Source organism: Felis catus, chromosome C1 (assembly GCF_018350175.1).
Source record: "Felis catus isolate Fca126 chromosome C1, F.catus_Fca126_mat1.0, whole genome shotgun sequence".
Classification (NCBI taxonomy): Eukaryota; Metazoa; Chordata; class Mammalia; order Carnivora; family Felidae; genus Felis; species Felis catus.
Genome location: NC_058375.1, coordinates 153606361 through 153620629, shown reverse-complemented (window position 1 = coordinate 153620629; position 14269 = coordinate 153606361). Strand labels below are relative to the sequence as shown.

At 37.7% G+C, this 14269-nt stretch overlaps 1 protein-coding gene across 3 annotated transcripts in view; it reads left to right on the top strand.

Annotated features, from left to right (window-relative positions):
• The window catches only part of GRB14 (growth factor receptor bound protein 14), a 117871-nt gene that overhangs the window by 82565 nt on the left and 21037 nt on the right, over window positions 1–14269 (top strand). For all 3 annotated transcript variants that reach the window (XM_023259399.2, XM_023259398.2, XM_006935323.4), the window contains 3 exons: window positions 7658–7779; window positions 9701–9775; window positions 12683–12820. In XM_023259399.2, the coding sequence (XP_023115167.1) occupies window positions 7658–7779; window positions 9701–9775; window positions 12683–12820 (335 nt within the window). The remainder of the gene's footprint in view (window positions 1–7657; window positions 7780–9700; window positions 9776–12682; window positions 12821–14269) is intronic.

Genomic DNA, 14269 nt, shown 5'->3' with positions numbered 1-14269 from the left:
GAGAAGAGTAGGGAATCAGGTTTCTATTTGAGCCCTACGCTGTACTTTCAGTAGATTCAGCGAAGAAATCCAGGCAGAAGGTCACAGGTGAACACTTTCCATTCTGGGAGGATTGAGGTTTTTTTTAAAAGACTTTGAAGTGAAATCAACAGTTTCAGAAGAAACTTCTTTCCTCTCTTCTTCCTTTTTGTTTTTAAAGAAAAAGTTTCTGAAATTAAATAGAAACAGAATTTTCTGTACTTATTATTTGGTAATGTTTCATTGTATTTCTGTGACACTTCACAGATCTATCAGAAACAGAAATGAAACTTAAAGTGATATGAAGCTTTTGTTTTAGTTTCAAGAAAGCTTTTCTTTAGTGTTTGGAGACTTTTCCCCCTTTTTTCTCTTTTTTGGATGCTGTTTTGAAGCTATTTAAGAGGGCTTCTCTTCTATTTTTCTACCTACACAGAAATGGTATGTAGTCCCTGTCATTCACTTTCCAGTGACTGAAAAATACTTTAAAAAGTTTTCTAAGCAGACTTGTATCCATAAAGATTTAATAGTATATTTTAATATGGTATTTTAGGTGAATTTATGAAGTTTTAAAAATAAGGTCTTTAAAAGAGTCATGATGAATTTATGAGAATGTTACCTGGGTCATTTATCACAAGACAACCCAAAAAGTCTCTGGATTCATTCTGGGTGACAGTTCTTAATATAATTGTTCTCAAGTATTGCGGCAAAGAGCTTCTAGTTGCAGAATTGATTTGTTTCTTTTTGATATTTAAGATGTGCATTGTAAGTTATTCAGTGGGATCATTCCTCTGGTTAAAATCCACTTGGTTTTAGAATGGCGCCAAAGAGGAAGCGTCAATGGAAAGTTAGTTAGAAGCCCTCTGGACCAGTACTTGTTTTCTCTGTTCTCAGGTCTTGGTAATGATGTCCCAGGCCTAACCTAAGCAAAGCAAAGCTGGTCTTCCGCAACTTTTCACCCCCCCTTATGAGCTTTTTTGTTTTCCTCTCAAAGTTATCCATCTAGGCATCTTGTATCTTCATGTTGAGCTCCTCCCTGTTAAGATTTGTATTTAGTTAGGTGTCTGCCTTGAAAAAAAGAAACCATGAATTTTCTGCAAGGTGTAATTAACTGATAATTATGCCTTTTAGGGTTATTTGGATTATTGTAACATTAATCCTTTAACGTAATGAGGTTTGGTTGTAGGATGGTATATGACAGCGCATCCAAATTTGGATACAAATATATAAATTGAAAATGCTTATTAATATAATACGATTTTGAAAAGCCAGGTTGTGTACTAGGCAAGTTTTATCTCCATTACCAGGGGAGTGTGTGAGGTGAGAACCTATAGCTGCATCTGATCCTCTGGGCTTTGTCTGCTTTCTTATGTGTTTTCTGAATTTTCAGTAGAGTACCCAGAAATCCTCTTTGAAGGAATGCAAAGTATGTCTTGCCCTATCTCACATACTCTAGTTAGTCTAGCTTTATTTGAAGAAATTTTTCTTCTTAAGATTACCAGAATATTTTCCTGATGCTAGTAATGCATTACTTACGCGTTTGGTATTATGGTTCCATGAAATTTTCTGCAAATACTGTACTCTATTGTTCCTTTCTACATTGTTACTCTGGGCTTTGTTTACATGTAGACTACTGCTTGGTTGGTGGTCACAAATAGTACTTGATAGTGCTTTTCGTTACGTACTTGTCATAGCTGTTCACATACAGCTTGGCTTTTCTGCCTTTTTTGTTTTATTTCTTCTTTTGGGGAAGTCCAAATTCAAGTGATTTATGTTACTTTCATGTGAGGTGAAGATTGATGTGATTTGAAATATTGCCCGTTATTTTCCTTCTCTTTACACTCAAAATGCAGTTTTTTATTGACTTAATTAGCAAATATTTATTGAACACATTTCAAAATAAAAGAATTTGAGGCAGCTGAAACATGAGAGGTGCAGGAACATGAGAGAGGATATTAGTTGATATGGAAAGAATGAACAGGATATAAATAGGCCCAGCAGAGGCTGCAGGGGGTGCCCCTCAAGTGGGAGCTGTAGTGAAGGCAGAGGCAATACTTGCAGAGGAGAAGCATTGACTTGGGATCAGACACCTGGCTGCTCTTCAAATCCTGAGATGTTCACTGTTCTGAAAAATGGAAATATAACTCTCATGAAGCTGTGATATTACTTTACCACAGACCTGGTGGCTTCAAACAACAGAAATGTAATCTGTAACAGTTCTGGAGGTGAGAAGTCCAAAATTGATGTCACTGGGCTGAAATCAAGATGATGGCAGGGCCAGGCTCTTTCTGGGGCTTTAGAGGGAATCGGTTCCTTGCTTCGCCCATCTTCTGGTGGTTGCCATCATTCTTGGCTTGTGGCTGTGTCACTTGAGTCTTCCCCTGTGGCCACATTGCCCTTTCCTCTTCTGTTTGGGTCACATCTCTTTCTGTCGCTGTCTCATAAAGATCCTTGTGACTGGATTTAGAGCCTACCTCAATAATTCAGGATAATCTCTTCCTCTCAGTCTCTTTAACTTAATGACATCTGCAAAGACTTTGCCATATAAGGCAACATTTATAGGTTCCAGATGTCTTTGGAGCCATTGTTCAGCGTACTGAACTGAAAATATTAAAAGAATTAAATATGGCAAGGAGAAAGGTCTCAGATGGAGACTTACAAAAATATAACTTCCTTTATTTCAATAATTTGAATAATTTTTTACTTTCAGCCTCCTGCCTTCTTCACAGCAGACAGTTTAATCTTCTGTGTATTTATTTTTTTGTGTGGATTGTTCTCAGTCTTGTTGGGGTTAATAATAAATTCAGGTTCTGTAAATGAGTTACATACGGGATTAAAATATTCTCAGTTGAAAATTCAGACCTGCTTTCACTTCTGCAACCTTCTGCTGAGGCATTAAGTCCCAGGACAGGTGTTTGCCTAACTCTTGTCCAGCTGTTCATGTTATGTTCCTGTCAAGCTTATTGACTGAACCCCCTAACCCCCTTCAGCCCCCTAAGTCTGAACTCTTGTCTTAGCTCTTCCCTGTACCTGCTGGAGATGTGGTGCTACTGCCATGCTCTTTCTTCAGAGTGGGATGCCGTGGACTCATCTGCCCTGATGTTGCCCTCAGTTATGGCTTCTCCACCATGCTGGATGTAAGGCTTCTATTGGAAACGAGATGTCTCCTAAGGCTATCCTCTGGTTTGAGCCACATACCACCGTTAAACTTATCTGATGTTTTATCACCATCGACTCATCACCCTGAAAGCATTCTCATTCTGGAAGGGGACAGGATACAGGGTCACTTGGGACCTATACCATCCACTTATTATTATCTAGCGCAGTCTCTACTCCGTCCTTTTCTTCACCAACACCTTAACTACAGCTCCTTTCCCAGAAGATAGAAGGTGGATCCTTGTATGAGGCAATCAAGGATTGGCTAGACATGATTCTCCCCAAGCACTTATATTTGTCAAAGATTGGTAAGGTCTGTTGTGAAGTTCAAAAGTAGAGGAAATGCATTTCTTTATTTTTTTTTCCTCTCTGTATAGTGTAGCTTGAGGTCAGAACATATGATGTTTCTTCAGTGGTAGAAAGAGGCAATGGGTACAAAGAAACACAGGTTGGTAAAACAAACAAGCGAACATTTTGCCGACTACATTGAAATTTTCTTCCTGTGCAGTTGCAAATAATACGGATGCCATGCTTAGCAAATAGTATTTTTAATGTGAACCTGGGTTTCATAAGATTGAAAATATCAGCTGGTTTGTGTGAGAAGGAGACCAAATTAAGGTTAGAGAGATTGTTAGGGATGTGACTTCCCATGGGATATCTCAGTGACTGCTGACTCTCCCAACCCACTTAATAGTTTTTCAGACTCATTGATAGCAACACAATCCTTCCAAGAGCTTGAGTGGAGGACCTTGGTGTCTCCCCTAACTACCCTCTCTTTTCCATTTCCTATCCGATTTGTCAGCCAATCCTGTTGGCTCTATCTTCAGAATATGTCCAGATTCTGCCTGCTTTGTACATCTCCACCGCTGCCACTCTAATCCGAGCCGTATCATCTCTCCCCTCATTAATTGTAATATTCTACTAAATGTGCTTCCTGCTTCCACCCTTAAGTCTTTTTTTTAAAGTTTTTTATTTATTTTGAAAGATAGAGTGAGAGAGAGCACACATGTGAGTGGGGGAAGGGCAGAGAGAGAGAGAGAGAGAGAGAGAGAGAGAGAGAATCCTAAGCAGGATCCATACACTGTGCTGTCAGCACAGAGCCCTATGTGGGGCTCAGTCTCACAACTGTGAGACATGACCTGAGCCAAAATCAAGAGTCAGGTGGCTCAACTGACTAAGCCACCTAGATGTCCCCACCTTGAAGCTTTTAAAATCAGCTCTCCTCCACAGCCGATGCAATCCAATGAAAATATAAGTCAGTTCGTGTTATTTCTCTATTCAAAGTGACTTCTCCTCAAACTCCAAGGAAAGGCCAGAGCTTCACTATGAACTGCAGGGTCTTTCCTAGGCCTCCTTCTAGCTCATCACCATTGCTTCTCTAACGTCTTCTCCTAGTACTTGCCCCTTTGCTCACTCAGCTTCAGCCGCATTAACCTCCTTGCTGTACTTCAAACACGGAACGTTGCTCTTGCCTCAAAGGCTTTGTTCTTGTTCTTCCTGTAGGTGTCTGCTTGGCTCATGCCCCCTTCTCCTTTGGGTCTTTGTTCAAATATACCTTCTCAGCGAGATCTATCCAGCAAGCTCTTGAAATGAATTCCTTTCCCCTATGACCTCCTCTTTTCCTATGCCCTGCTCTATTTTTCTTTGTAGTATTTATTCCTGCCTTTTAAGAGTTGCATTTTATTTATAGTCTGTATCTTCTCATTAGAATGAAAACTCCATGAGGCAGGGATTTTTGACTGTTTTATTCACTACAAAATTCCAAGCCCCAGGATGAATGTCTGACACGTGGTAGGCCTTCAAGAAATATTTGCCAAATGGATGGATGAATGAATGGTATAACTGCTAGACTCCATGGGTTTATCCCATAGAAAGTAGGAAGTAGATAAGCTTTTTGAGCAAGGGTACGTTGACACATATGTTTTATGAAGCTTTCTGTAGTATTAGTGTCCAGGTTGGATTACAAAAATAAGAAACTAGAGGTTTGGAGATTAGTTAAGAAAAGATGAGGGTCTAAATTGGGATTGTGATCATGAGAATGAGTGAGGAGTTGTTGGTTGTGTGAGAGACACTTGGAGGGAAAATCTCTGGTATCTGGGGATAGCAAAAGTGGAGGTCATGGGAGTGGATATAAAGACGCAATGGAGATAGGAGAATTTAGGAAAAAGCAGTTTGAAAGAGAAAAAAGAAGAAGACTTTGTTTTCAAGTTTATTTTTTTATTTTGATAAAATGTACATAACATAAAAGTTACCATTTTTAAGAGCATAGTTCATTGGCATTATGTACATTCATATTGTTGTGCAACCATCGCCACTGTCCCTCTCCAGAACATTTTTATCTTCTCATGGTGAAACTCCAAATCCATTAAACAATAACTCCTTGCTCCCTAGTCCCTGGCCACCACCATTCTACTTCCCATCTTTATGAATTTGTCTATTTGTACCATTCTATAAATGGAATCATGCAGTATCTGTTCTTGTGTATTCTTATTTTACATATAATATCTTTTAGGTCCATCCCTGTTGTAGCATATGTCATTCCTTTTTAAGGCTAAGTATCCCATTGTATGTTTGTAATACGTGTTTATCCATTCATCTGTTGGTGGGCAGTAGAGTGTTTCCACCTCTTGTGAAGGATCCTACTGTGGACATTAGTGTAAAAATATCTGTTCTCACCCTGCTTTTGCTTCTTTTGGCTATATACTCAGAATTGGCATTGCTGGAATTAATATTTTGGGGGAATCACCATACTGACTCTGGATTTAGACAAACTGTGTATGAGGTGGTGGAAAGTCTAGCAGCTAGAACTAGAGCACGAGTGAAAGTAACTGTGGCCAGAGATTCCATCTCAAGGAACTTGACAGATGGGATGGCTGAAGAGAAGAGAGTTTAAGAAAGGGAAAGAAAAAATTTGAGCCAAAGATGACATCTTAGGAGGGAGGAACCATGGAAGCTTGTCAATGAGACAGAAAAAGAGCCATTGGAGTTAGGAACAGAACCCAGAGTGTTGATACACACTTAACTTGAAGTCATCCATATTCATTGAGCTCTTACGAGAATTTCCTTTCAGATGAATAAGCTTCCATTTAAGTATGACTTTACTTTCAAGGGTTCAGGTGTTGTAGGTCACAGGTCACTACTGAGTGTTGAATGTCTGAGACACGATACTTTCCAAAAAGGTCCTAGAAGCACCTAAAAAAAGCAGAGGGTTTCTGTATTCCTTAGTTGGCTGTTCTTCACTTCCTGTTTTACATTAGTAATTTCACAGTAACTTTTCTTTATTGTTGTTTCTTTATTTCTGTTATTGAGGTATGACATACCTTAAGAAAAGTGAACAAGCCATATGTGGACAACTCAATGAACTCTCAAATGCTACATAAACTTGGATATCCAACACCCAGAACAAGAAATAGTATTTCCCATACCCAGTGGTTCCCGTCATACTCCTGCTCCCTCACCCACTATCCCTATTATCTTGATTTCTAACACCACAGATTTATTTCGCCTGTATCGAATTTCATGTAAGTGTAGTCATGTACTATGTACTATTCTTTGTGTCTGACTTCTTTCATTTAATATCATGTTTGTGAAATTCACCCATACAGTTGTGTGTTGTAGTATGTATTTCACTGTGTAAATTTACGCAAGTTATTCATTCGTTCATTCTCAGGCTGATAGGCATTGGGTAGCTTTCAGTTTGGGGCTCTTTGAATAGCACTGCTATAGACATCAGGTTTCTTATTAAAATACGAGTTGTGTATGTTATGTTCACCTCTTTAAAGTTGTCGCTGCCTATTTCATTTAAGTACCTTTCCTCCTAAGTGCCTTCCCACCCTACCTAATTATCTTCATTGTTAATACAAAATATAGTTGCCTAAACATTAGTTTTGAAAGCATAAAGTGCCCCTAGAAATTAGGTTTCTTAAAATTGTATGTGCTTGCATTAAATTTTTTCCTTTTAAAGCATTTATTTTAATTTTTCTCAGCTATCCAGATTATGTGTCTCAAATGCATTTTTGAACCTGTCAAAATTTTTCATCTCTTAATAGGGTGAATTGTTCAACCTTGAGGCAAATATTTTAATTTTGGCATCACGATGAGCTGGAGAAAAAGAATACCTCCTAAATTCTTAATGCAGATTTGTTATCAAACTTAATTATAATTTACATGGCAATAAAAGGAATTGAGAATTACCAAAAAGTGCATTGTGATATTTTGTCATTTTTTCTCCTCAGGTTACAGTCTTCTTTGGTATAAAAATCAACATTACTAATTCAAAGTTGCCGAAAATATTATCAACCTGGGTATCCTAGAATTGAGTTGAAATTTGCTGTATTTAGTAAAGATACATAATATATTTTATATATTTGTATGGATACATGTGTCCACACACATTTCTTTCTACCTGCCTATTTGTCTATCTATTCATTCATCTGTCCATCCATGCATCTATCTGTTGACATACTCACTGAAACATTCCTTACAGAAAGAACAATAGAAGACCATGAGCTGGTGATGGAAGTGCTATCTAACTGGGGAATGGAAGAAGAAAATAAACTATACTTTAGAAAAAATTATGCCAAATATGAATTCTTTAAAAACCCAATGGTAAGTGAAATCCCCATTAGTAGTTAGAGAAAATAAATGGATTTGTTAAATTTTATTTTATTTTTTGTGAAGAAAAGAATCACTATGAATAAAGTATAATTTCCTATTTGGTAGCTATGAATAAAATGTAATTTCCTATTTGGTAAATTGTAGGTCAGAATTCTGTTCCTTAAATATCATAATTATGTTTTTTCTTACTTTCTCAATAATTAGTCAGTATGATCATAGAAGTTCAGATAGGTAGTTTGGGGGAGCTATTTCTTCTTCTTCTTACTTTTTAAGAAAACAAATATACATTTAATTTGGGAAATCAATTATTAGATATCCTCAAGCAGCTCCAAAATATTATAGTTTAACACTTTTCAAAGAATGTAGGAAATTTAAATAAGAAAAATTTTAAAGTAAAAACAGATTGATGATTGTTTGGAGTGCTATAGCTCAGCCAAAAATTATTGACATGAATCTTGCTGTTCCAAAATATTTTTTCAGTGCAATAATTACTGAGCTAAGTAGAAATGAGCTAAAGACCAGAGCATTATCCAATAAATACTTCTTTCATTATAGTGCTCTTTAAAAGAAAATAAATGTGTGTCACATTCCTAGCGAAGACTAGGTATCTGCAGAAGTCAAAAGAGCCCCTGGGCTCATTATTTTAAATTGTTTTTGTCTCTGCAGCTATAGCGTATTTTTACACTAAGTTTTGGATAATTGAATTGAAATGATCCTTTATGAAAAATATATGATACATACTATAATAGAATATTTTCAAACCCTGAAAGACCTCTTATGTTCTCTTTTATTTGAACCTATTAATAAAAACATAAAGGAGTGATCTTTGACAAAGAAAATAAAAGAGTACTAATAAAAATTAAATAGAATTAGAATTTGAAGGGAAACTGTTTTCTTGTTGTGAATCTTTGTTAAAAGCAAGAATTTAAAAGTATAGTTAAAGGCATATGGTTTAGTGCTTGTTTTGGGTTATATATCATTATGGTTGTTATTATTATTATTATTATTTAAACAAGTATGTACACTCATTTTGTAGACCTAGAGCAGTGGTTCTCAACTGGGGGTGTTTTGACAATGTCTGGAGACATTTTTGCCTGTCATTACTGGGGTGGAGGGACAGGAGGGCTGTTAGCGGGTAGAGGCCAGGAATGCCGTAACTAATATTGAACACAGTATTAGACCAAATGTTAATAGAACTGTTGTAAAGGCCTGTCCTTCCAGGAAGTATAGAGGTCTGTATTTTCCCAAACTTGTCTGATTATAAAAATTACCTGGGGGTGGAGAGAGTGCTTATTAAAAGCATAGGACCCAAGACTTACCCAGACCTACTGAATCAGACACCCCAGGAATGAAGCCTGGGAATTCCAGTTTTAAACAACTGTCCTAGGTGAATTTTATGATTAAACAAGGTTGGACAAAGAGTAGGTTGAAAGGACTGGACTTCTAGCCTCTGGCCCTATTGTAAGTCCTGGCTCCTCTACATGTGGCTGTGACCTGGGTTATACCGTCTACTTCTATGAGCCTTGAGTTTGTGAAATGGAGTTGAGAATCCTCTAGCACCTGCCAGCCAGAATGGCTGTAGGACTCAGGGAAGAGATACGGGAGCAAGCACGCTGCCATCGTGAAAGCAGTGTTTGGTAACTTGACGTATGTGGATCTCTGCATCTGCATTATCTGAGGGTGTTTGCTAATCTTTGGGCCCTACCCACACCTTCCCCTTAAGATACATGAAAGTAGAGTCCAGGGACTGGCATTTAAAAAGAAACAAAACAAAACAAAACAAAACAAAACACTTCAGGTGAATTTTCAACACAGTGACTTAGAGAACTTTTGCTCTAGCTTACTATATTGGTCATACTGAATCTTTTCTAGCATGGCTTTTGAGATAATGTAACCTGTATCTTTTTGCCAGTATTTTTTTCCAGAGCATATGGTGTCTTTTGCAACTGAAACCAATGGTGAAATATCCCCCACACAGATTTTGCAGGTAAAATATATTCCCATTGAAGTATGTTAAGTAACAGCATGATAAAGGGGAACTTTAAGGTCCATATTTATACATGCCCAGATTTTGAAATGGTATACCTTGACTGATTAATTTTTGCTGGAGGTGAAACTAAAAAGAAAAGAAAGAATAGGAAAGGAAAGAACAAAACCTGAATAAAGAATTCCCTAAATTGGGAAAGCCTCCTAACCCCATTTTTCTTCCCAGTTTTGGCCAATTGTGAAAGGAATGTGTATCATGAAAGGAAACTTGCAGAGTAATTTGTTCTATGATGTGTTTAAAGATTATGTTAGTCTTTTTGAAAAATCAAAATCCTCAGTAAAGTGTAGGCATTTTACTGACAGATATTTAGTATTAACTTTTATAATAAGTGCTCTCAATCCATTTGTGGTAAAATATTCAGCAATTAAGTGAAAGGAGAAAAACAGATATAATATATATATATATATATATATATATATATATATACACACACACACACACACACACACACACACACACACACACACACATACATATCATATGCTGACATGTGTCATAGCCATGTTGGATACCTGAGCAGAATTCTGAAATGTTTTAGCTGAATTAAGAATGCTAGTTATTTAATTAAGAGTCTCCTTAGTTTTGTATCTGTTGGGCTCGTTTCTGCCAAACTGGAAGTGGCTTTACAAGATCATTTTTAAAAGATATTTTCATTACAATAAAAGAATGATTTCAGTTATTTTATTTTTCATAGATTAGTAGATTTCACATCACAAGCTCTGCCATTGTTAACAGGTTAGTGTTGAGCAATGTTTTTATAATGGTTACTGTTTGATCTAAGCCTTCAGGCATCCTCAGACCCACTCAATATTTTCTGACCATTAAAGAAGACAACTTTTAATATTTCCATAATAGATACTACTTTAAGTATATTGGTATTTAAATATACTGGTAACTGTAATAGGTGGTACAGATCTGTTTTCTATGGGCTTTTAATAGGCTATATTTCATTTTCGCTCTTCACAATATTTTAGAAATGTGATTAGTCTCAAGAGATTTTCCTGAAAGCTTCTTATATGCTACTGGGTTTCACAGACACCCCATCAGGATATCAGGATGAGTGGCAGCGGCCCAGCAGCTATGCCTGAGGCCCCCCCCCCCCCCCCCCCCCCCGCCGCTCTCAGGCCCTCTCAGTGCTTCACTACTGGCTTAGGATACAGGGTGGCGGGCTGGAGTTTTTATTCCACCTCCTTTCCCCAATTCTCCTATAATATAGTTATATTACTTTAATGTGAAATTATAAAAACAAGAAAAATCATAGCTTTGGAATCAGATAGTCCTGCATATGCCTCTGACCTTTTCTCTCCACAGAGGCAATGTTTCCACTTTTAAAACGTTTCTTCTTTTTCTAGTATGACCTCTGTGACTCCCTTTTTAAAATTTAATTGGTTTGGTTTAATAACTTGGAAAGCACTCAAACTAAAAAACCTACTTGCCTGTTTTGCATGTCAATTAATTAATAACTGTGGCTCATTAAATTAAAAAATTTAATAATTTACTTAAAAACATACATATCTATTCTCAGCATTTCCCAGAGTAGCCTTTTAAAATATGTCACATCATTTTAGCTAGTAATTTCTCTTTCAGTTTTTCCATTTTGCATTTGTTTATTCATAGGGATTTCTGTTTTCTTCTTTTAATGAGATGCTAATGCATTTCCACTGTCTTATTAAGGATGCAGAGCACAGCCACTCATACAGAGCTCTTCCTTTTCATTCTCGCTTTCCCAACCAGCACATGCCTACTGTCTCAGTTCATTATTACTGTGTAACAAACTGTTCCGAACCTTAATGGCTTAAGTGCCCACTCACATTTTGCCAACAATTTTGCGGGTCAGGAATATGGAAAGGGTTTAGCTGGGTGGGTCATCTCTGAGGCACATGGGCTCTCTGGAGGTTTGAGGATCCCCTTCTAAGATAGCTGTTCACTGTGTGTCCCTGGTACTTCTTGGCCTGCCTGCCTCTCTCTCTCTCTCTCTCTCTCTCTCTCTCTCTCTCTCTCCTCTCTCTCTTTCTCTGTCCACATGGGTTCTCATCCTCAAGGGCTTTCCTAGTTGTATTGGGTCTCACACAGCAGAGCCATCTCGGGGTAGTCACATTTCTTATGTGACAGCTAGCTTCCAAGAGTTAACTAGTGAAGGACTAGTTAAGGACCAGAACTGGAACTAGCTGACTATCACTTCTGCTGTATTCCATTGGTCAAAGCAGTCAGAAGCTGTGCCCAGATTCAAGGAGGTAGAGAAACAGACTCCAGCTCTTCATGTGTCAGTGGCAAGATCACTTTGCAGAAGAGCATGTGGGCTGCGAGATGGTGCCTGCAGCTCTCTTTGGAAAACACCTGCCGTAGCCATCCACAATCGAGAACCTTGGTGGACAAAGAAAAGACTGTTTGCTTTACTTCATCAGGGAGGTGAACTCAGCCCAACTTTCTTAACAACTGAATAACTGAAGTCAAGATTGTAGTCTTTATTTTGACTATGATGAAGTTGATATGTTCTCAGGGAGGAGCATAGAAAAGCATAGAAACGTATCAGGACTTAACTCTTAGGCAAAATCTAGCTTTTCAAGATGGACATTTAAATAACTTACCAGTTTGGTGTTTGGCTAAGTACTGACCACTTAGAATGTATATTTTGTGCACATATTTTTATTTGGAACTTGCCTTGGGTTGTCAAAAGACTGATTTATTTTCCGTTGTATTTATATTGCCATTTCTATAATGGCTTGTATAAGTGGCATTGACCCTGTTAGATTTTACATGGTTATATTTGAAATCTTAACAAGATTACTATTAGGCTACACTATCATTGATTCAAAAATACTATGAGAATGTCTAATTTTCTTCCAGATGTTTCTGAGTTCAAGCACATATCCTGAAATCCATGGCTTCTTACATGCAAAAGAACAGGGAAAGAAGTCCTGGAAAAAGATTTACTTCCTTCTAAGAAGATCTGGTTTATATTTTTCTACAAAAGGGACATCAAAGGTAATTGAAATGTCAATGATATGTTATGAATTGTAAGTTAAAGTGGGTTTTACTTTTTTTACTGCTTATATCAAGAGTTGGTAATTATAGATTCCAAATATTTGCTACAATTTATCTATCCTTTAAAAATGTTTATTTATTTATTTACTTACTTACTGAGGGAGACTCCCAACATGAGCAGGGGAGGGGGCAGAGAGAGGCTGGGAGGGAATCCCGAGCAGGCTCCGTGCTGTCAGCGTGGAGCCTGACGCAGGTCTTGATCTCACGAACTGTGAGATGATTACTGGAGCTGAGATCAAGAGTCGGAGACGTCACGGACCCAGCCACCCTGGTACCCCTGCCATAATCCATTTAAGAACTGACTATTCAGCTTTGTTTCACACTAGTTTCAACATAGGCCCCGTGATGGAAATCTAGATGTTCTTATTTCAGTACCACATACTGTGCTCATTTCTTCTCTACTCCGAATTCACCCCCTTTTTCCTTACCCTCGGTTGCAGATTTTGAGGTCCAATGTAGTGCACATCTTTTCTTTTCACCACAGGTTATGCTGCTGACCTTGCCCACTTCTGAACTTCTGTTGTTGATGCAGTTAGTAACACCCAGCTGAGTCTGTAATTGCTCTTTAATTCCTTTGTCTGTGTTGGTTTTGTCTCCTTAGCTAGAATGTCGATTCCTAAAGGAAGGTACATTACCATCAGGGTGGATATATGTGCTCCTTTGTGTGCTTGTGTATGTATACCTGTGCAGTCACATAGACCTACTTGTGTGCTCCTACACGCACCATCACTCATACATGTAATTTCACAGTGCTCAGCGCTGCATTGTCTGTATTTCTGTGTAGTCTAGTCAGTGTTGACTATGCCTTGTTTTATGAGTGCTGACATTTTATGCGATGCATTGATTATCTTTCATGTAAAACTACTTTTGAGAGTTTTCATGGGTGACTATTTTAATTCTGTTCTCATGCATCTGTTGTTGTCAAACAACATTGTTGATTCTTTGTTGGTAATCTGTCATTTTTTTTCTGGCTGTTTTTCAAATATTGTGATAATCATTGGTGTTCAGTAACTTCCCCGACCATATTTCTAGGTGCATTCGCATGTATTCTGATGTATCTTACTTGATTCTCACCATATGCATTCAGTCTGCAAATTTCTATTTTCCTTTTATCCTGGAAATGTTCATTTATTATTTATTTCTCACTCTCATTATGTGATTCTTTAAATTTCTGTCTTGGCTACTTGTGGCTGCAGGCACACGTTTGCTTGTGGAGGCCTCACTCTCTCCTCACGTGGCCTTCTCTTCTTTCTCCATGTCTTATAAGGACACTTGTCACTGCATTTAGGGCCCACCCAGATAATCTGAGATTGTCTCATCTTGAGATCCTTAACTTAATTACATCTGTAAAGACCCTTTTTCTAAATCAGGTTATATTCCCAGTTTCTT